General features: G+C 43.8%; 1 protein-coding gene across 4 annotated transcripts in view; it reads left to right on the top strand.

Annotated features, from left to right (window-relative positions):
* LOC122566125 (protein outspread) overlaps positions 1 to 24,253 on the top strand; it is a 213,651-nt gene that overhangs the window by 115,997 nt on the left and 73,401 nt on the right. For all 4 annotated transcript variants that reach the window (XM_043722895.1, XM_043722894.1, XM_043722898.1 and 1 more), the window contains exon 3: positions 5,552 to 5,617. In XM_043722895.1, the coding sequence (XP_043578830.1) occupies positions 5,552 to 5,617 (66 nt within the window). The remainder of the gene's footprint in view (positions 1 to 5,551; positions 5,618 to 24,253) is intronic.

The following is a 24,253-nucleotide window of genomic DNA, read 5'->3' as shown; positions in this document are numbered from 1 at the left end:
TTTTTTCAGGAATTTATTTTATCGAATATTGTATATACGTTTTAATGATGTTATCCAATACGATCGCCTCGGTTACACGTACGTCGGTTTCGCGCCAACCATTCCGCTCTAAATCGTGATCGTATCGCTCGACGTTACGTGCATCCTCGCGCTGAACATCAGCGCGCATCAACGCGTGCTCCAACGATAATAAATTCGTCCGCGTTCGTTCTGGAAGCGCGACTCGCCTCCTCGTAGCCGGTCCCCGCTGACTGGACCGCTTTCTAACTTCCGTAATCGATGGATCTGCGGAGGGAACGATCGCGACGCGATAACGCCGCGGAGAACGGCCGGGAACCGGTGATTTCAACGCTCGGTGAGGAAACCTTCCCGGCGAATACTAAATAAGCTCGCGATGCCACCATCCTTTTACTCACTATGCAGATTCTGATGTTGTTTGCATTTTTATCTAGAGCTATTCTTGGCGAATTTTATTTTTTATTAGTCGATTTAATTTATCCTGCCGTTTTTATTTTTACTTCCCTCTAATCCTTTTAATTTAATTTTTTCTTTGTCGAAAACCGTTGAAATTGAAAAACGTCATTCTTTATCGCGTTTTTATCAAAAGAGATTTTAAATTATGACAAAATCGCGTATGTGTAACCGATTTTAGTCATATTTTTTAAATGTTGAAAAGAGTGGCAGAAACATATATATATATTGAAAGAACATCGGGGTTTTTGCTTTGGAATTTCGGGAAAATCCCCAATACTTTAGTCTAGACTTTTTATTATAGCTGTATTTAAATAATAAAACTTAAAAGTAGTTGTTTATGATTTAATTCGTTCGGCTTGTGAAGTGACACATCTGGTCGCTAAACGTAGCCGCAGTCACGAGATGGACGTTTTTACCTAACAAGAGGTATGACGTAGTAGTATAGTTCTCCTTAAAAATGGAGTTGATCCAAGGGGTACAGAGAGGTACATAGTAAAGTACATAAGTTCAGTTCCACTTTGTCTTTTGACAAGTAAGCGCATTCGCTATCCTATTGAACCTAAGATTATTGTCATTAGCCTCACCTAGCCTTATCTAATCGTCACGGTTAATTGTCAAATTTTGTAATGGTCATATAATCACCTTGTTTATTGTTAGTGAACTTTATCCTGTAAGAATCGTATTGGTACCATTAACCATCATCTATATTGTACAATGAAAAATGAATGATCCAAATGAAGGTTCGTTAAACGCCCCCAACCCCAATGCTAACTCGACATATATATATTTAATCAAAATCAAATTTAGACAATTGATATTATGTTTTAACTTTGATTGACAACGTATCAAATTCTAAGATCTCTCTTCCATGAAACATCTAGAGCGCCTGCATTTATTTTGTATAATTTCCATCACTAGAAACTTTGGCATACGATGCAGTCAGTTAAGCAACGATTGTGTGTAGTCTTGTGGCATCGTGCAAAATTCAAGTACGTATAGTGCGAGTTTAGTGATCATTAGCTTTAACAGTCGGATGTTTTGGATTAATGCTTTCGCTGTGAGCGTTATAAGCAGTATAGACGACGCGACGCGTAGTTTCTCAAGAAAATCGTGTCTTCGGTTTTGTCTTAGTCATACGATTTGCATGTAGGAACGTAACGAGATACATGAATCATACTCAAACGTTCTATTGTATTCGTTCTCTGATGTTTTTTACGACTTTGCTATATTTCTCTTATCTGTGCATCGTTGTACACGGTGTGCAGTACGCGGGAAGCTGAAGCTTCTAATTATGCGAAACTTCATTGCTTTCGTGACACGAATCATTATTCAAATCTTACAGGCAGATTTTTGCATGGAAGACCACGTATTATCAACGATATATTTCAATATTCTGAAATTCCCTCTTAACGAGCATGCTATTAATCTCTCGCTTGATAATTTTGAATTATTCAGGATACGGCAGCGTATTATTAGCGGTGATTGTAATTACTTGGACAAAAAATAAAAAAAAAAAGGGAAGAAAGAGAAGAGGCCTTGAAAAATCGTAACAGTAAATAGTAGATCATAAGACGAAGGATTAAAGTTTGAAGATGATAAGAAATTTGTCAATAATGGTGCGTTCACTCGTATACGAGTCAGTACGAATCTATATTATACGAGGTAGAGTTGACATAAATTAGAGACGTGTCTAAAAGCGTGTCTAAGCGTTCTCTGGATCGTAGCGATGCGAAATTCCGCGTGTCACCGGTGACAAAGTGGTATGTTCACCTTTTTTATCCAGCTTCCCCCTCGAGGAAGCATCCCGTCCCGGATGATCGACGCGACGCTCGTGTGCCGATGAAACCAGAAGTCCTTGATCCGTGGGCGATGCAAAACGATCGTCGCTATACCCGGAAGAAGGTGCGGTAGGTCAGCGTTCCGAAGTTGCCTCTGTCGGACCGATCGATACCCTCCATGGTTTCATTACCGTTATTTGATAAACAATTGTACAAGTTTCGGTATTTCAGTGCATGCAGTTACCTATAATCTTAACAAATATCATTCGACGAGACGTTTCTCCGTTTCTGATTATTTGGAATATTTACTTTTCTTCCAACACAGTGATTTATAATAGATTAATCCAAGTAATTGAAAATTAAGAGATCACCCTGTAGTTTCAGCGAATCCAAGCTAAAAGGTATATTATAAATCGTATAATATTTTTGGTATTCCAGCGTCTTCCATTCATTCGTATTTGATCGAGCGATTTTCTAGGATTGCGAGATAAGATGCGATCTAGAAATCTTACGAGGCAAATCTCGTTTCCTGTTGTTCTTTATCGCGGTACGTTCGTAGAAACGCATTTGGCGGGACAGATACAAGTGTTAAGAGAATGAGCCCAGGTCGTTATCTCGGTCGTAACTGTTGGAACGTCGGTGATTTTACTCATCGATAATCGAAATGAACAGAACGGGTTGAACCAGAAACAGCCTGGTTGGTGGGCGGTGTTAACGACCGGCTGTTCAAACCAGGAAGATGTGGTAGGTCAGGAATATGCGGGTCCCTCGATGCACGAAATTACGATGCACGCTCGAGAACAGGCCTATTTTCTTACACAACGTCGACCGACTTTAATTACCGATCACCTTAACTACTTTTTTCTCCGCTTCTTTGCCGCGCTATTCGGCGTTTACTAAATACATCCATTGCCTGGAAAGTTAGAATTTTGATCATCTACGAGCACATCGTTGGTATCGAAAGTACCAATTCTTCGTTTTTCTTCTTTTCGTCCTTAAATATTTAACGCAATCCATCTTGCGCAAAATTTAACGAATAATTTAACCTACGCACAATCCGCGTCACTATACACTCAAACGGTATAAACCATCAACCAAATCGATTTTAAGGTCAGACCCTACTTTATCTCTTTCTTTCTTCCTTCATCTGGAACAGTTTCTATTTAGAATATAACTACTACCATTATACATTCAAAGCAGTTCGAGCCATCGATCACGCTAAATCAGTGTGAGCAACAGGAACACCAACCCCGATTTTAAAATTAACATTAGACCCTACTTCGTCATCCCTTTCCCTTTTCATTCACGAAGCTTCCCCTATTGTCACGCACATGCATAGCCGCTTGGAAATTTAAAGCGTGTTAGAACTTGGAAAGAAACAACGACTTCCTTGAGCAAACGAATATTTTATTTCCAATGTCGATATTAGCACGATTTTGCTACGGCATTCAGACTGCGATGAATATCTTCAAGCGACGCTTGTAATCAGAATATTTTTGTCTCTCAGAAGAACGCAGATAGACGCGTTAGAAACTCTCGAGCGAAAGTAACGTAAAAATATGATACCGTATAAAAATCTGCAGTCTAGCAGTCGTAAATCTAAAGCCGCGTTTACAAACTGTTGCAAAGTATGGCGCGGTAGCCGAGCGTGCGCCACTGGAAGAGGGATTTTGCAGATTTTCGCACGTTCTCCACGAGGTCTATTGAAGCGAGAAGCCACGGCGCGGAGAAGCGTTGCAGCTCGCTAGCTCGCGAGCGTTCCACGAGGAAGAGATTACGGGCTCGTTCCGTGCTTTCTCTCGCGCCGTCTCAATCCCGCGGCATTGTTCGTCCGCTTCTTCTTCCTCTTCCTTCGCGAACAGATCTTCCCACGCACGTGCCGCGGCTCTCGCGTACGAGGCCCGCTGAATAATTACCAGATGAAGATACCGCCGCCTCGTGTAGGCTGAAATCTCGCCTCTCTCTCTCCCTTTCTCTCTTTTATTCCGTATCCCTCTTCTTATGTTCGTTCTCGGACGAAGGAGGATTTTGCAACGGTACCTAGGCTGCCTGTTTCGACGACAACGACGACGTCGCCGTCCCTTCGCGAATCATCAACCCACGAGAATCGACCCCTCGTGAACTATAACCGCTTGCAGGGTGCCGGCGAAAACCAGTCACAGTTACGTGGTTAAGTTTCCACCGGATAGCTTCATTATACGCGCCCACGCTTATCGCCTCGATATCGTTGAGATAACGTGGTGGGACGCGCGAAGCCGCGGAAAATGTAGCCCTTAAGATGTAGCGTCACTCGATAGCAAACTATGACCGGACGACGGCAGAGCAGTGGTTAGCGCCGTTGGTTATAAACGTTCCAGACCAGGTTCAAATCCCGGCACACGTAGTCCGATTTTTTCTCCACGACTCCTAACTGAGAAGAAGGCAACCTGGATGAAGACGAAAATCATATACCAGCAGCAGCACTATCACCGACCTATTCTATCCATCTCAAGGTGATCAATGGGCGATCGCAGTGAACTGTGTTAACGCGATAGTAGAAAGTGAAACTGAGCGTCAGTGGAGTGCGAAAATTTTCAAGCGTCTGGACGAAGTAGCCAGCCGGAGTTGTTGGATCTTTCTGGGTCTAATCTCGCTTTAATTTTGACGAACGAAAGGCATTTCTTGATTACGATCCTTTCATATTTTCCTTAAATTTGAGAAACGTGGATCGAGAATGACGCGAAGAACCTGACAAGTTTACAAAATAGAGGGAAACTCGCGACCAACGACGAGCTAACGCTCTACGGCTTCTTTTCTTAAGCTTCGTTCCTAATTAACGACCGCAGCGTGCTAATTGTCCAGCTGCCACGTCCAGAGACTTAGAGATTCCTGCATGTAACTTGGACAAGTCCGGCCTTGGTTTCAGTGGAATTCTTTTCACTTGATGCAATAAGAGTTTCCACGAAAACGACCGGGTGTCATCGAAAGTGAATTCTTCGCGTTCTTTGTCCCTCGCTCCGAACTAATCGTTCCTTTTAACACGCTTCCAAGTATCTAAAACTCTACTCGCGTTGAAGATACACCGTGATATATAAAGTAATCTGAAGACGATCGATTTTGCAGAATTTTTTGTCGTATATTCTTGAAATATTCAAATTTCTGTCCTGTATTATTACATAGATGGTACGTGATTCTGCAAAGTTATTAGTTATTAGAAGAATTATTAATTTTGCAGAACTCGTCGTAAATATTTTAAACAAACATCGCATTTTTGTTCGCGAAATATATCACTGATAAATTCTTTTTAATTTATTTTTCAGAGATGGCAGAGAAGATGGTTCGTTTTGTACGACGATGGAGAGCTGACGTACTCGGTGGACGAGCACGTGAGTATCGTTGAATTATCGTTTAACGCAAATTCTCGATTCGCTACACTCGTTGCAAACGACCAATCGATGCGTTGTCGAAATCCACTTTGCCACTGACAGATCCGTTTAGCGTCCCGATACGGTTTCATTCAGCGAAAATGATCGTTCCACTAACGAAACGTTCAGCGTACCACTCGAACGCGTTAACAACACGAAACACCGGTCTTTCTTTAACACTCGAACGGTCATAACCGGAATGAACGTTCTCTGCGTTGCTTTATGACGATCATAATGGCTCTTTGTGCTCGATATACGAAGGACGTTCAGATGCGTATCATTCAAAAAGGAAACTCATTGTGCAGCCATGTCGAGAGTGAAAGTCCATTGATTTAGACAGTCTTTAAATATTCTTCCCGCTATTTAACTCTCTGTAATTCTTGCAAATTACTATGCGGTCGTCCTTTTGCAAGGATAATGGCCATACTTGGATTAAAGCGAAAAATTCTAATCCATATTTTTTCCTAATCTTTTTCTCGTAAGTAAACGATGCTTCGATTCGAACGAATTATTCTTCCCCTAAACATTTCTGTCCTTCGTTGTGACAATTTCTACCGTCGAGATCGCTAATTAAATCCCCTCAAAATACTTCTTTTAGTTGCTGCAAAAATTTCCAAAGCCTGTAAAAGATTTTATTACCAAATTGCAAAAATATTTCGTTCGTTCGACCTAACTAACTGAACGCAATCGAGTTATCAAAAAATGGGAAATGCAAGTCACAGCAATATTATTGCGAATTCTAACGCAAAGAGGCGATATTCCGGAGCGTACAAAGCGGCGCGGCGCGAATGGCGGACGGTTATCATCGTTGAGGAATCGTGAACTGTCAGGCTTGGAACATTATGGCAGGCAGTGAATCAAAAGCTGCCCCTTGAAGCGGCTCCCTCGGAGTCTAGGAGCAGCAGAGGTCGGAGTCAATTGTAGTTAGCGGCCGAGCACGGCCATCGTCAGCACCATCAATACCATCGACATCGTCTAGGCCGACGTGGACGCCGGAACAGACGCGAATCTCGCTGCTAGACTCTTCCTCTTTGACGTCGATGGCCGTGGTTACGTTGGAAACCGTCAGAATTGATTTAAGCCCGGACTGATGGCTAGGTAAAGACCGTAAACTGTGTCTTCCGCGATTTTCTTTAACGGTATGGACATTGTACTTTACCTGACAGATACGTCGGAAATCTTTTCGAAAATGTTTCTCAATGGCTAAATTGTAAATTTAGACGTGTTCTTACGCGTTCACTGATCGAGACATATACGTCGATGAAAATTATGGAATTCTAGTACAACATAGCCGGAGATTTTTCTAATTATCGAATCTAATTTCATCGTCGATCAGATATTATCAGATATTTTATCAAAGCTTTTCACGAGTCGATTCGAGCTGATTATTTTAAATTAATTTAAATTAATAAACACGTATCGATTTAACAATTTCGCCACTTTGTAATTGTTGCTTTCAAATCAAAGTCGACTGACTGACCATAAAAGGGAAAATAATAATATCAGCAGCTTTCTACCTGAACCAATCTTATCCCACCGTTCAAGGTCTCCGTCTCGATATTATTTTTCCATACAACGATTGCTGATCTCGATCTAAAAATAAAATTATCATCTCGTGCCGTATTATCGATCTCGACAGAGAGTCCTCGACGAACCGACGTTAAGTATCCTCAACAGCATCGATCTTAAGGACTCGCGTTACCATATTATGCATTCGATAATGTATCGCCATACAGAGATTGTCACTTTTCTTTGGTCGAGGAGGATCGAACTTTTAACCGGATACCAAGGCGGGCTGTAGTTTATTATCGGCGCCACGACACGCGAAAACGAAATTAAAATAACGACGTTTGATGGGGGATGGCATTACGATACGGTGTTAAAGGATTCGCAATGGCCGATTTGCGCGCGCGCCCGACAACTTGGCCATCACCGAAGCGAGATTAATGGTTCGGTCTCGGGTCTTAAGAGGGCCATTCGTTTCGAGAATAATCTCGGTCGAAAAATGCGAAAAGATAATGCGCTACGTACGGCGAATGCGTGTCTCTCCCTTTCTCGCCCTGTTCTTCGCCGAGTCGTTCTGGGCGTCCTTGAGATGGAATGTGAAATTGGGCTAACAGGTCGGAATCATCCAGACGTTGCTGGCGCTTCGTACATTGTTGCCAACAACCTTTCCCCCGTTTTATTTATAATTTATTTGCACAAATTTTAATTACCTTGCTTGTTAAACTTCTTCTGATCAAATTTCTCTTCGAATAGATCAAAAAATGTATTGGAGCTAAGTAGCTTTGTGTGTACAGAACATGCGAAAACATACGTATGAGATGTTCAAAGTACAGCGATCTTTATAGCGTTTCACAGGTAAAACAATCTTCTATGTAGGTTCCATTCTTTTTTGTCCACGAAAACGTTAATTTCCTAAAACGTCCACGGTCGAACGACAACAAGATTGTAAACATAGAAACTTAACGAAACTTCAGAAACAGGAATATCCAAATGTACTCAGAGTCAAGCATATTCGATCACTCGCGTCTTGTTCGACCACGTAAATACGAAAACTCTTCTCGCTAAGCGCAGCATCTTCGAAATTCTCTCTCCTCCGTTCCACGCGAAGTCGCAACCGGCGAATCACCGATCGAAAAAGGTAGACGAGAAATGGTAGCGTCCCGTCGCGAGCATTTATCAAGGTTCTCTGAACGGGACAGGCGTAATCCGTTCGATAGGGCTGGCGCGGGCCTAATAATCGATAGTTAATTGGAATTGGCATTTCTCAAGGGAACTCCTCTCGCTACCTGTTCGTTCGGCGAATGGCTGCCGCGTATCTACGCGAAATGGCCACCGGTGGCCAATTATGCAAATCCTCTTACGGGAAAAGGACGAACCGAAGCGCGGGGGATTAGTCGTTTGAATTGGAAACGATTAGCCGCGTTACGCGAGCGATCGATGCGGTTCTCGCAATTATCGCCAGAGCGATTTTTCTGCTTGGAGATCGAAGAAAGAAATTGGATGGGCCGATCAGCCATTAATTACCACCAGTACTTACTTACTCGCGATAAAGCCGCGAGAGCGCGAACGATTCGTTTTCTTCGTCGTCGTCGTTGTTGCGTCTTTTCTTCCTTTTCTCGATCCGTTCGCTTTCTTTCGTCATGGCTGAGGATGGCCTCTCGAGGCGAGCTGATCACTCGCCCCGATTACCAGCTTCTACGCTCCGCTTGATTTACGCGCGCCTAATTAAATGAATTAGCCACTTGACACCGGCGTAAATTACGAGTCGATCGTAGCCTCTTTATAATATATATTTCGATGGTTCCCGGGATGATCTTACAGAGCGAAACGTTGAAACTCGAAAGTATCACGCTCGACGAACGCTCTGGCTTGGCTAATGTTTCTTTAGTAGCATTAGCAGAATTTGTAGATCGTAAAGCGTCAATGATTATTCGTAATCGTGATTAATATTTTGCAAGTGAAACGCGAATAACATCCTAGTACAGAGTTGTGAACGCGCAGTCCTCTCGTAAATAACAATTTCCGCAAAACCATCACCTCCTTCTAACGTCATCTTGCGAACAAGTTGGTCAGCAGGGTTTACGGTTACTCGCAATTAAACTGTACTGTAATTGGCGCTAGAGCACCGTTACGATATTAACGCGACCGGTAGGATAATCGGTAGAATCGTAGGTGGAACAAAGGCGTCGTTAATGGCTGCGTTTTCCCCCGGTTATTATTCTCCACGCTATTACGTGCACGGTTCATTAACATTTATCGACGACGCAACCGTTGCGTCTCGCCTGGTCCGGCCGATGGCTATCGTTTAATTGGGGTCAGCTGATTAACTTGGCGTTTAGGCGAGCGAGTAGTTACGTATACAGAGCCTTACGAGGGGGAAGAATAAAAAGAGAGAAGACGATGGCTGGTTCGCATTGTTTGTTCGATGTCGTTATCGGCCTCGTCATCTCGACGTCGTTCTGGCGTTCTGCAACGTTACCTCATCGACGACACGTTTCCTATTAGTCTCGCGGCCTCAGACGGCTGGATCACGTTAACGGCAGCGTGAAAACGATCCATTCGATGGGACTTTTGTTCGACGATTTGCGCCATTAAGCGTTGCCTGGCTGCACCCTTCGTATGGGACGCGCCGCGATCTTGTGCCTCTTCAACCAAGAGGGGCGTTGCTTTGTATTATGACATCGTGATAAAAGGTGGTTTTGGAATTTAAGAGGCTTTGCAGCGTCGGCGGAGCAAGCGCTTGCATTCAGACGTCATTGTGTCGAATCTCTTCGCTTTCTATAGGAAAAAATAATCAGCGTGTCTGTGATTCCAATTTTTTACACATTTTTTCTTCTATCTAATTATACGCATATATAACGGTGCATCGATACGTTGATCTTGTGCTTTCGAGATAATTGCTCGGGGAAACGCCTCGATCCTGTTGATGTTATCTTATTAGATAAGGGGGAACGCGTGGATGAATCTGTAATAGAAATATATATAGAAGTAAGTGTAAGTATAGTGTATGCTGATCCAGATCTTCATTCTAACAGTGTTACATTACCATCGAACGTGATAGGAAGCATGTTGATACATTTACAGCAAAGGACATTACCAAAAAAAATTAACCTTGTTGTGTAACTCTAGCTGAAAGTTACAAGACACGGCAATAAAAATCTACTTATAGCTCATTGTTTCTAGTCCTTGTCCTACTCAAAACAACATTCATATTCAAGGGCACAATAATATCAACCTCTCCGTTTCTTCATCTTTATTTACTTCGCTAAATTCTATTTTCTTCGTAACAACAGAAAAATGTAGACTTTTCCTAGAGGTAATTACTTCAACAGATCCAACATGGAGTATTTATTATGCGTATAATCAAAGGAAGAATACGATCAGTGAGACAGCACGAGTTCGATGAATCTGTCTTTCAAATCATAGAAATCCAGATGTTTTATGTCGATAGGAGAATCACATACGAACCATAGTCACCAGGTGTAAACGCCGTAGTATCGTTAATTTCTCGACGCTGTCGACTGTCTACGTCCTTTTCGAAGCGGATAAAGCGAAGCCGCGACGATCGTATTTCGTAGGCGTTTTATCGCGCTGAAACGCAGCCATAACGTTCGATTTTTGGGAAAACGGTACCGTTATCATCCCAACGCTGCCGCCGCCGCGTCGGTCTTAGGTCAAGCGAAACCGGAAAAGGTGAACGAGCAGGTGCAAACGCAGCTTGAATTGCATCGTTAATTTTTTACGTCGTGGAAATGATTGGATAGTTTATGTACGCCGGAGTTTCATACGTCTCAAATTCTAACCAACGTATTCACGGTAAATCAGCTAGCAAATCCACTCGAACGAAAACTTTCGTAAGAAAGCCGTACTTTACAATAGAAAATATCGGAAACTTCATGGTCCGCGATAGAAATCTTTAAACTTCGATCCTACGATTATCCAACATCCTCGGAATATTGCCCATTCTTCAATGTACAAAAATATGTTTCCAATGCGAAGCAACGAATTGCCCTATACTCGGATCAATGGCCCATTGCCGATAACGCGCCGAGTATCTACCGGTTTAATACCCCATTCCGGTGGTCTGGTACAACCCCTAATCCTCCCTTATTCCAGGAAGCCCGTTATCGTCCAGCGGAAACTGTCGGCTCGAAGCTGATTCGAAACGGCGAAGATAACAGAAGCTGGTACCGCTAACGTAGAGACGTGGGCGCGTCCATTACCCAACTCTTCAACCTGTTCGAACCGCAATCAGGCTCACGCGAGACTCGACGTCCGACGATGGCTTGAAACTAGACCGAACCAGCGACGGGAGACTGTAGCTTAACGGGCTGTAGCAACGTTTACTCCCCTCTGTCGTCGGTCTTTGTTGGTCCCTTTAACTCCGCGTCTTCCTTCGTTTCTCTTTCGCGTTCGTCCTTCTAGACGCTATGCACGGCCCTCATGGTGAACAGTTAGCCGGAACACGGAAGCTGGCTTTTACGGTTCAATGGAATGCGATCGCAGACCATCGGATCGATTCTGTCTATTCGACGAAATATTCGGCTTGTGGAAGATACCTGTAATGCTAGTCGGAAATACGTTGATGTGTTGGGTTGTCCGGAAAGTTTCTTTCGTTTCATAAGGTGATAATAGATGAACAATTTCTGTTTTATATTGTTTCATTGAATTAGGTATGACCCGTTTCGTTCTATTTTTATTATTACGTTCGTGCATAATTTGATAATCCAATGTAACGACCTAATATTCGGCGTTTAACGGTGTTTCTTCCTAAAGCGAGCATCCCGCGATTCTTTGATTCGTTGGGTTTTAGTTAGAGGTAGACAATTGTTAGGCTAATCTTTGTTAGTTTGCAAGGTATTTGATCGTTAGGAAGATGTGTCGTTTATGTTGTGTACATTTTAAAGAAGTTAGATTCGTTGTATGTTAATTCGTAGGATCGTTATTTGATAGATGGGAAAGTTTAAGACGCTTAGAATCACTGTTTGCGTGTTTAAACTAACGATTTTAGTTGCATAATCTGGCACGAACGTAAGAGAAATTGGAAAACTCGACTGCGTTTCTCCTTTAATTCTAATTTGTACGGTAGTAGCGTGGCTGATCGAATTTCCAGAGAGAACGAGATTTATCGAGAAGGTTGCAGGATTTTCACGAAGGGAGAAAAGCTTATCGGCGGAGGTATCGAGAGTGGAAGGCGGACCGGACGAAAGCTGTGGCCACGTAGCGGGGCTGAAACTCATTTCAAAAATTCCTGAGGGAGAAGTATGTAATTATCTGGGAATAATGGACACCCTAGGCGGCCCGGGTATCTTTGGTCCAACCGACTAAACCCATCCGAGGCGCCAGCGGATTTATTGTCCACGTTGACGGCTCAGCGACGTATAAATTACAATTTCTTTTTATCCGTATGGTCCTCCGGGCTTGTCGCCGGTCCTAATTCGAATTCTTTCCTCTTTTCAAATTTTTGTGCCACGCTAATCTTGCAAGCACATCTTATCGTTGTTCTCGAAGCTTGAAAAGCAATCTGTAACATCCGAGGAAATTGTATTTAGCCATTTACCATTTCCAAACTGTATAAAACTCGGATCTTGTCATTTTCTTTCCACCACCTTTCGTTCTCCTGCATTTAATTTACGATATTTAGTTATTACTTTATAAGAGTTTGCGTAGTAAAACACGAGGAATTTCAAATATTTCGACGCATCTTGTAAAATGAAAAAAAGAAACGACAGACGACGTGGTAAAAAGTTTTATGCAGATCTGGAAATTTATGGTACGCGACAAGACAGTCGTCGAACTTCGACTGTGAAAAAAGAAGTGCAAAGAAATCGACGACAAATCCAATTTGTGGAAATCCTCGCGATAAATCTTACCTCTCGAACACCGCGCTCTTTTTTCTCAGAAATCACAAACACTTGGAAAGAATCTGCAGAAGAAAGGATCCAAGGAAGAAAGATCGAGAAGGCAGTTGGATCTTTTATCGGTTGTAGTTCTCTTTCTCGAAACGGCCTTTGTCAAATTTTCTGTAGACCCGACCGGTCAGAAGACTGGTCGACCTCTGGTCTTGGCTTTTTCTTCTTCCTTTTCCCGCAGACATCCTGTTGTCGTATTGCTCCCGTCCATTTGTGGCTCGATCCGACGTGGACGAGGCAAGAAACACACCGCGACCGTGGATAAGGGGATCCTCGGGTGGGACAAGGTGTCAGCCAACCGCAATTATCAGTAATGATAGCCTCGTGAGGGCCCGTTCTAGCGGCGACAGTTATTCGCCGCCATATTGATGAGCGGTCGCGCATGAACGAATGTACGTGACCCCACGGGATCATTGAATCATACCAGGATCGCCAGTTTTCCGTTACCTCTCCTCGAACGCACAATCACGCAGACACAGCAGATTCTGTTTCCCTGTGCTCGCTGCATCCAGCAAATGGAAAGGAGGGAAGGTCTTTTTCGAAGTCGTCGACAAGTCGATGGATAGTTGTCGCCTTCGATTCTAAAATGCTGCAAAAATTTTCAAAAACTCGAGGATCCGAGGATTAACAAAAATTCAAAGCATCGATGGTTTGATGGTTGCGAAGAATTAAAAAATTCAGAGATCCAGGTTTTAAGGATTCGAACATCGGAGAGTTCGATGACTAGCAGGTTTAGAGGCTTAGAAAGTGAAAAATTCGACCATCGTTTCCATCTCCGTACGTCCAATCTCCCAAAATCTCAATCCCTCGTGCTACCTTCTGAAAAATTCCAATCTCCTCGGCATCCTCTACGTGTAACGTCTGCTCACGATCCCGTAGCTCTTCTGCGCGAGAGCACGGTCGCGATTATTCTCGCGGTCGTTGGCAGCGGTCGAGGCAGAGAGCAGCTCGCTCGCCAGCCGGCCGCGAGCATCGATGATAATAATTATCGTGTTACGATGGATGACTTTCTCATTCGTCTGCTGGCCGGAGCGTCCGCTTGCACTCTTGGTTGGCTGTCTCGATTGCCCCGCGTGTGTGCACAGAGGAGATATCGGATCGTTTGTCTCGAACTGTCTGCCGCTTCCGTCACTGGGTCTCGCGAGCATGCGCGCGCGCGCACGCTCGGATCAGCGTGCACAGCCACGTATACGTCGTTACTCGAGCGGATTCCTATCAGTGACATGCAAATCGATCTCCCGGCTCGACCTTTGCTACGAAACAGACGTATCTCTGGTAGGCGGTGGTGTATCTACCAGCCACGGCGTACATATTTACGTGCAGCTATCGTTGACTTCGATCTATACCCTTCGGTGGAACGTTCTTCCACCCTTCGAAGCCACGTTTCGCCCGCCACAGCCTTCTTCTAGCTTCTCCTTCGCTTCTCTGTTTCTTTGCCCGTGCTTCGCTGTGTTTTTGTTTCTTGCATGCTTTCGGAGAGCTCCGCTGGTTTCAGGGGTTTCTTTGGCATAGTGGCGATGGAACGTTAAAAGTTTATGCAGATTTTTAAGGCTCTGTGGTTCTGCGTTGAGAGAGTGGATTTCAGGTTTGACACGAAGAACGTACGCTTTTGTGCTATAGACGAATTTAGTAGAAATACCGGTTAGAAGCTTGCAACCGCTACGTATTTCGTCAGGCTTAAAATTCTTAAGGAAACGTTGATTTACAATTCGATCTTTTCGGAACGCTTTTCTACGAAGACCCTATCGAAGAAAATCGTAGCAGTTTTCTTGCTAATTTCACTGCATATAGCGATCGAATGGACGATCGTAGTATCCTGTTTGATGTAAACGAAAAGAGTACGAAAGTCATTCTGATTCTCTCTCTCTCTCTCTCTCTGAGTCTCTATCCGACGTTTCTCTAAAAATTCCTTACACCGAAATTGTTAGAATCAAAGAAGCGAAGAACCCCGAAGCGAATTCTCTCGAGCGAATCCTTTCTTCTCTTTATTTCATTGACGAAACGAAATCGGGGGTTCACGAATCGTCGGTTTTGTACCGGTGAAAGAGGACTGTTCACTAGGACAATGAGAGGTTGCTTCTTTCTACGTTGGTTCATCTTCCTTTTGAAAACTGGCCTTCAGCCACTCCAGGGCTTTATTTGCCTGGTGGTCCTGCTCTTTTCTCTCTTTCCTCCCCCTCCTGTCCCTCTTCTCCTTCTTTTTCCTCGTCTTCTCTGGTCCAGATGCTGCACGAAATCAGTGAAGTGTTCTTACCGGTGAGAGCTGGCCCCGCTGTGGCGCCCAAACGAGTTTTAAATTGCATCGGCCAGGCATTTGAATGCGAAAACACGCGAGGATGCAAAACGGCCCGTCTAAACGCACCTGATTGTCCAGTTCCTCGCTCTAAGTTCTTCACCTCCTCTTTTTCTTACCCTCGAGGCTCCTTTTAGTCGGTCGTATCGCGACTTTCGACCCGTACCACGCTTTGACGACGTTGCTTAATGTTTGCGACCTGGTAACAGGTTCTTGATTAGGATAGAAGTCTCGCGGTATAATCACTGAACGTGTAGGTTTCAATGTGGCGTATGCGAAGTCTCAGTTAGTGGAGGCTTGGGACAGTAGATTATTCCTGTCCTGAGGTTCGTTGAATTTTACGTACGTTTGGGTCTTAGCGTCTTAAACTTAATTAATCCGGTATACTAAAACTTCCAAACGATATCTGAAACTCTCGGAAAATTATGAACGTAGCACGTTGCACTTTGCGATGCGTTGTTACGACTGCGAATCACCCGTACAATTTATTTTCCACATTTTCTGTCAATAATACTATACCAATCCTAATGCCTTCCTCGGAATCGCAACGCAACCTATGTATCAGTATGACCAAATGTAATTTCAACATTTGATATATTTTATTTTATTGTCATTTTATATATTTCTACATATTACGCATATACATTCTGCGCTTTCTTTCACCTTTAAGTTTTATATTATTATTGTGCGTATGTACGCGATCTCTGTAATATCAGTCTCGAATTAACCACACATCGTTGCAACACATCTAAACAACGGAAGATCGATACAACGTAATCGTCGAAGTAATTGCAAATTTTTGGCCGATACTGTAAATCTATCTACTTTACGTCGTTAACTGCAATCATTTTATTTCAATTGACCTAGCGTGTTTGTCGCGAATCTTTCCAAATCACACACACGCACACACACACATATATATGTACGTATATGTTGGCCGAGGGCGAGGCAGAACTCGTAAAAAATTGGTCAATGAGGACCGTCGTGCGTGGAAGCAGTTCGGCTTTACGCAACGTCGTCGTAACTCAGATTAAGCCGACACGCGCTGCGCCCAACCACCTGTCGCATAATTTCCGATCGAAGTGCGCGTTCCTCTGGATCTACGGGGGCCTCGATCGTTTGCCTCTCGACCGGTGAAAATTCGCAGAATCGGTTGATTTACTACGAGCGAAACTACGCCAGGAGCGGCGACGAATTACGAGTCGGGACGGCGGCCGTTCAAAACAGTTGTAGATCTCCGCCATGATAAATTCCGCGTGACGCTTTTATCCCTTTCTCTCTTTGCTTTTTCGATAGTTTGTCGTGGCCTCGTAGTCCTTGAACGTGGAGTTGTTCTTGTTGGGTTTGGTAACTCGCGTTGGATTGGGCGGAGTTTAACGTTTGAAGCGTCGCTACTTCGGATTTGATTTCTTATTTACGCGGTGTAAATTTAATTTTTCTAGGTTTTCCGTTGCTTGTAGCACGAGGCTACGCGAGATCTACAAGACTACTATGTTGCAGAAACGAGCGTTAATCCTAGGATTATGCGGCTTAAGATTCTTGGCTTAAGATGTTAGCAGTGTCGGAGTTTATGATTCGAATTCCTTCACACCTACTTTATATCCTTTCAAACATTCCAATTCACTTTCATTACAATGATATCTTGCGTTACGAGAGGAAAGAAAAGAGAAAAAGGTATAACTTAGGATCGTTTGCAGTACGTACGTAAAATCCTTATATCTTCTATCGAGAGACGCTGCGAGTCACTCGTTTAGTGAACGAACCCAAGTAACCTATTACCTGTGTTTCAGAGTTCCGCTTCTCTTTCGTTGGCTTCGGCGTTGGAAATTGCGAGCATTAAATAATACACACAATTTACTCAAAATGCCATATCCCATATATTTCTTTGCGATACACGTTTCAATTTTGGTTTTGGGGTGTACATATATTTTGCGTATTTGACGGATAGGTAATGACTTCAATCCATAATCCTTGGTCACAGCATGATTCAATAAGTCGACCAAGCTTTATCTTCCTTTTTGTAAAGATAATACACACTGATCAACTTGCTTTCAATGGTATCTCTACTCCGTGGTTTATCATATTGACTGAATTTTCTGAACCACGTTTCAGAGAGAAGCAAATGACCAATGTTAAATCATTGGACAAGTTAGATCTGTCATTTTCTAAGAAATACGTTTAGCCTTTGAGGCGTGTGACAACCTGCAGCATAGTTACCAGCTAAAATAATCGAGCCCAATATACATTTCGAGATGTTGGCTCGTTTCATTCCGATGTTTCGTGTATCGTTCGAACGAATGATTCGGCCAATCGGATCGGCCACGCCAAGAAAAAATTCAATTTACCAGCTGTCCAGATTGACGAGGATGAGCCGTGTGTTTCGTGCGAATTCTGTACTCTGGGCCGGACCTCCAGATCATCCTAGATAAAAGAGGAGCTCTCTGCTTGGTATAATTTCAGGCTGGGGCCCGCGTTGCGTGAAACGCGCGCGTCTTCGGGACCTTCTTGATGTTCCTCGTGCACGTCAGATACGCCCAGCACGAAGAATGGCTCCGGCGAGTTGAAGAGGACCGCCTCGGTCAGAGTCCTCTTTGATTCTATCTGGTCGGGTTTTTTGACGAAAGCGATCCTCTCAGTCCTACACGTTGATCCACCTGTAGGTACGTTCGCTTATATGCACTGTTTAAGGAGTGATCGATGACCCACCGAGGTTACAGCAGGAGATTACTTGGATCGGTGAGACATTTGGAAGATACGTTGAATGAATTTGACGCGATCGATCCGATTTTGACCAGGTGAGAAATCGATTTGTAGAGGATTAAACAGGTGTTTAAGGATTTTGGATACGAAATGCGATAGGATTGTTATCAGGCCGTGGATGTTCGTGCCAATTCGTATCTTCGTCAAAGCGATTTAGAAAACGGAACATTCACCGCGATTATTCTTTCAAGCTCTAAAAGCTGACCTACAAAGAGAACCCTCTACTTTTTGTATTCGCTCTTTGCTCGAACAATTTCCTCTATAGCAGAGCTACTAGCGTCTGAGTTTCCTCGTTCAATGAACTCGAAAGAGGCCGAAAAGAAGGGCGTTTAGAGAGAATAGAGAGACGCGGTCTAGAAACAATTCTCGACGCAGATTGCTCATCTCCGGGCGTGAAAACAGGATGAAAGAGGTCGCGTTTCCTTACGTCGGGGTGACAGGCGCTGGTTTTTCATCGCGTCGCACGAAAATAACCTCTCTCTGTCTCTCTCTCTTTGTCCTCTTTCCAAGGCTCCTTTGATGTGCGGAACTGAAAAGAGTCCGCGTGTTCCTCGTTGCTGAAGCGGCTCGGCAAATTAGCAGCCCTTTTGTGCTGCCACTCGTTCGTTGGCAGCCGGTGAATTCGGTTTAAATCGCGCCGCCTCGCGCTCGTGCGTGAGCTGCTCGATCGAAATGCACCGTTTGTTCTTCCGGGAAGATGTCCAGCTCGAAACCGAAAAAGGATGCGGACGAAGAAACGAGCGCGAATCGCGATCCACTGGAGCCGATATTTCCGACAGAATGTCTTGTCTTATCCTGGTTTTTGCTGGTTTTTGGAACTTTTAGCAAGTTGGTGATCCTTTCGTTTTCCCGTTGGATTCAATCGTTCATCTATCATATACGACACACAGTTGTCTATAATAAACGACAATCGCGCAATAGACGACGATTTCAAACGTGTTGAAGTTGTCGAGCACGACAAATCTGATTTTTATTTAATTTTGCGTGGTATTCTTATTGCGTTACCACCTGCCTCTATCTAATCTTTCACACTTAGACAAAGTGAATATCTCTCTCTCGTGTCTTCTTCTCACTACGATATTCCCAGGGATGTCTCTAAAGAAGAATCCACCATTGTTCTCTCATCTTACACAATCGTTACATCCTCGAAAACAAAGGCGATCCAATATTATAGTTTAAAACGGGAATACTCTTCCCTCGAATATCCAAGAAGAAAGCTCGTCTTACTCCACTAATCGCAACTTCTCCTTTCTCTTTCTCCCTCGAGCCGTGACAACCAAACAGCGGTCGATCAAGAGAGAGAGAGAGAGAGAGAGAGAGCCATTCCATTCATATCATCCCTCGAGAGAAACGGTTCCACGGTCGAACACGTAATTACGAAGCTGCAAATTAATGCAATGCTCCATGAACAGGAACGAATTCGCCGAATCGGCTTCGTTAACTCGTACCATTGTCCCAACAGTGTAACGGGTCGAGAGTCAATCGTCGATGGCGCGTTGTCCTCGAAAACTCTAGCGGAGGACGACAGGTTGGAGAAGCAGTAGCCGACACGAGATCGCTACCAGCAGAGCCAGTCGAATTAGACGTAGCAGCAATGGCCAATCAGTGGTTGGTCGCGTTACCGGCTTCTCTAATTGCATCTAATTAGATTAGAGGACCGTGTTGTAGTCGCTGGTGTTGATCAAGGTATAAGCGGCAGGTCGGCCTGACCTGGATCTTGCATTCGAATTAGATTAGCATTGCCGCTTTTAATCGACACTATGCAACGGAATGAACACGAAGAGCACGTAGACCAGTTCGTTGAGAACGGCGTTAATTGAAAGCTCGAGGATCGGCTTAGAATCGTATGCATCGAGGGTATACATGCGACCCTGCCGCGATTTTCTCTTATTCGTATGGTTCTTTATTTATTAAAATTTATTTTTACACACTTACGTTTTAAATACTTGTTTCGTTGGAATGTCGGATTTCCATTTCGCGAACAGGAAGCCAGAAGAAAAATGAATGCCAAGTTCTGGGAGGTTAGAGTGTAACTTCTTTTGTCTCGGTGTTTAATCCTTCAAAGAGATTGATGCACGCGGAGGGTCGTACATCTTAATGTTTCCACTCTATCGTGGACGAAGTGATTAATCGTGTAAGGTACGTAACGGTACAGGGATTGCAGCATTTTGAAGGGAATCTTCCATGAGAATACGAATATTTTTCTAACCAAGCTTACTGTTTCCTTCATTTTTCCAACCAATAGCCCCAGGCTACGTAACTCGCGAGTAACAACCTCTAGGAATTATCCGTTAGAAAAATCATCCCTCTATGTGTCCTATATATATTTCTTCTGGATAAGTTAGAAAAGAAGAAGAAGAGTTTCTACTCGTTACAAAAGTCATCCATTTAGCTATCCTATTTGTTCAGAAATAAATCACAAAGACACGCCTCGAAGATTCTCAAAAACCAAAATACATTCTCGACCCGAACATAACTCATCCCAACCCTTCCAGCGATATTCACCGGAATTTGTCGTACAAAGGAGTTAAAAATCGTCAGATTTATCACCTCGCCATCTCAGCTCGCGTTTTCAAGATCGTCTTCGGCAAGAATTCTCTCTTTTTTTGCGTGGCCTACTCGCGTTTGTATCGAAGAACCGCGGTGTCCCTTACAATCGCCGTGCAACGAGCCTCGCGCCATGCTTCACCAGTGCTTGCACTTCGCGATCTGTCGTACTTCATTAAGAGGGTCATATAGCATCTTGAGAAGTAGAAGGTCGCCGACGAGAACAGTCGCGCTTTCCTGATTGTACGCGGCGACCAAAGGGCCCAAGGCTCGGCACATACGTATGACCGTGCTTTTTGACCCTGTGCTCCCGTTCGTTCCGCCAACTGCCACGCGATTTATCACGCCTTTCCACGTCCCTGACGCTCGTGTTCCTCTTTCGCTATTAGGCTCGGGGCAGCTTTCGTGTTTTTTCAGCTCCTGTTGCTTAGGGATCTGGCGCTGGTTCGGGAAGGGTGGGTGATTTGCTGGGGAGCAAATTGTGTTATGGGTTATGGCTGTTTACTGTGGAACTTTTGAGTTTGTTGGATATATTTGTATTTCAGATAATCGCGCTATTACAGTGTCTTTCTATCGCACGTTAATTTTCTATACGATTTGAGCCGGAGAAAATGGAATCCTCTGGAATATAGTACGTAATAGTCGTTGTAAATTCTAATGATTTTATTCCTATTTCGCAATGTTACAGTTCATTCTACAATTCTATTACTATTACGTTTTACAACTTTACAATTTTCAAGTTCCTTCTCTAAATGTTTACTGTTTTAGTTCTCTTCCAATTTAGTGTTCTCGTTTCTTTTTGTAATTCTTTTGCGTGTACAAACTCAAACAAGGTTCGCTCGGAAGTTAACAACGACTCTACTCTTTCAAATTACATCTATTTATATAGCTTAAACCTTTCTATTTCAAATCGATCTGTACGAAAGAAGAAACTCCACTCGGACTTTCTATGGAGCTACGAGATTTGTTTCACCTTTGCCACAATTGCAAACCCCATTATTTCCCAGCCCATAAGCCAACTCGTTCTTTCTCCTTGCCCAATGTTAATTACCCTTTGGCTGGCGTAAATCGTGCGTTTGCTCGAAGCGATCGTTCGAAGCAAGTAGAGGTTCCGTGTAAATCGTACATTAACGAGAGGAAGCTGGCGGCGGTGGTGGTTGGTGGCTGGAAATCGATATTTTATCGTACACCGGTTGGTATCGTATCGTTGGCCGGTTTCTGGGTGGTCAGAATTGTTCGGTGTTGGCGGACGAAAAATTCTGGCGGACGCGTTCACAGGCCCTCCTGGACAACGACGAGGACGACGACGACGACGAGGACGAGCACACGAGGACGGGGTTGAAGTATTTACGGTCTCGTCGAGACAATGCTCACGCACCGCCGCGGATCTCCTGGCTCCTCCACCTTCGATTCCCTTCGATACCTTGTCGAGCTGTACCGACACGCGGCCAGAAAAATGCACGGCCACTGCGTGTCTTCCGGTTGCCGTTTAAGGCAAATATCCCAACGTTTCGATGTCGAAGGGACGAACTTACCTTTGTTCGCCTCTCACAATGTTTGCCTGCGTTTCTGCCTCGAGCATTGAATTTTAAATGGCATTGCTTGGTTATGGAAGATCGCGGAAAGTATTTTAATTTACGAGTTTGCGGATCGATGCCGAAGGTGTGGAATTCCTTGCTGTTTGGCAAAAACGTCTCAGAGTTTGTAATCGACGCGACGAAATTACGTTTGTTCGCGTTTGAAAATATCCCAGAGCAGAGAATTTGATTTTCAACGATACTGGCAAGTTGCGAAACGCGGTCTGCCTAATAGCAAAAACGTAGAACACTTTGGTGGTTTGCTCGAAGGGACGAATTTGCTGATAGATCGTGAAAAATAATGTAAAATTATGTCGTGTATCACGTAACAGAATCGAATAAAAATGACAAAAGCAACCGATAGATTGTAAATTGGCGAGAACTTGGACGCGGACACGGAAAGACGATCAAATTGCAGAGCGTTGGACGTGTAGTCGAAACTTTCACTCAGCTTCCAAAGTATATCGTCGGCAGGCCATGATACCGATTGCGAACCGTGGAACAAGGAGGCCGCTTGTTATTATAAATTCAGCCGATTCGTTCTTCGCAAAAGTACGAATTCCGATTCCGGCACATGGTTGCCAGGATAAATGGTAATGGTCCCGGCTCGGGTTGAACGCACACTACGTCGGATAATGGTCTTCTGGATGCTTTCTTCGACTTCGCCTCACTTCGCACAACTCTGCCGCATCCCTTGCGAAATGAAAGACTCTCGCACTTCTCTTCCGTAAATCCTCTTATTTCTGACATCTGTCTGATCTTCCAATCGAAGATCTGCTCGTTATTATTCCACGATGAATTATCGAAGAATAGCTGTGAGAAACTAAGACAATAATCAGCCATCGTCAGAATCAGAATTCTACCGTATTATGGCAGATACTGATCTCTCTGGTCGAATTGCTTAAATTCACACTGAAACCCTAGTGCGTTTAGTCGAATATTTGAAAGAATTTACCTTCAAAACACACGTGCTCGAAGCAACCCAAGAACAAAGTAAAAATTAGAACGCTAAGAAATCCAGCGAGCCAATCGAGGCAGTGTGAACGAGGAAACCGCTCGCGGACAATTAACGATGAGATCCGCCAACGACGCTTTTTACCGCGTTCCTCGTGGTAGCGGAATCGGCGCGATGCGGATAATCGCGAGCGTTCTCCGCTCGTTGAAGAGAATATCGTCCGTGGACACGCCACCGAGAAAAAGGGACCGGCGAGGAAGCTCGGACGCGGGGCTGAACGCATCCCAAATGCTCGTGAAAGTGCATCGACGCGTATTCTTCCGGGATTCCTCTCGTAGATAAATAATCGTGTTAGGTTTTTTTCGGAAACTTCATAGCATTTCTGACGACCGGTTTCAGCTATGCTTCGTTTTTGATCGGAACGAAAGAGAATTATTTCGATAGACGTCGACGGCAGAAAGATCGTTTTCTCACGATTATGTTGACAGATAGAGCGTCTCTGGTGCTAACGAGAAACGCGTTTAATGACTCGAGGTTGGTAATGACAACTGTGCTGGTAAAACCGTGGCATTTGATTTCTGCAACGAACAACAGATTCTTTCGTGCGTATCGACGAAGAAGTGGTTTTACGATTTGAAACTTTGGAATTGTCAGGAATTTCTGTGATATTGTCTCTTCTTTGTCTCTTCAAATCATCTTTTGTCATCTGCTTCGTTCCTTTTCGTAAATTACATGCAGAATTAGAGTAAAATTTAAACGTGGACGTCCGATAAGTTGATAAATAATCTTTGTCGTTTTATCTTCCACCTTATTACTGTATTATTCGTATTTTATTAAATCAGAGCGTAGAATTGCACTTGGTTTTGGAGAAATCGATTCACTGTACCTTTTCGCGTAATATCGAGTAGAGAAAAATATATTTCGATGGTTTGTCTACGGAGATGGGACGAGCGAAGGAAGAGATTGCGAGGCGTCGAGTTGATTTGCGAGGGAATCCTCTCTGTTTGTTCACAGACGTTGAATTCTCGTCTGTTGTAGGTGTTCTAA

This window comes from Bombus pyrosoma, linkage group LG3 (assembly GCF_014825855.1).
Source record: "Bombus pyrosoma isolate SC7728 linkage group LG3, ASM1482585v1, whole genome shotgun sequence".
Lineage (NCBI taxonomy): Eukaryota > Metazoa > Arthropoda > Insecta > Hymenoptera > Apidae > Bombus > Bombus pyrosoma.
The sequence above is the reverse complement of the archived record's forward strand: the minus strand, read 5'-3'. Positions and strand labels throughout refer to the sequence as shown.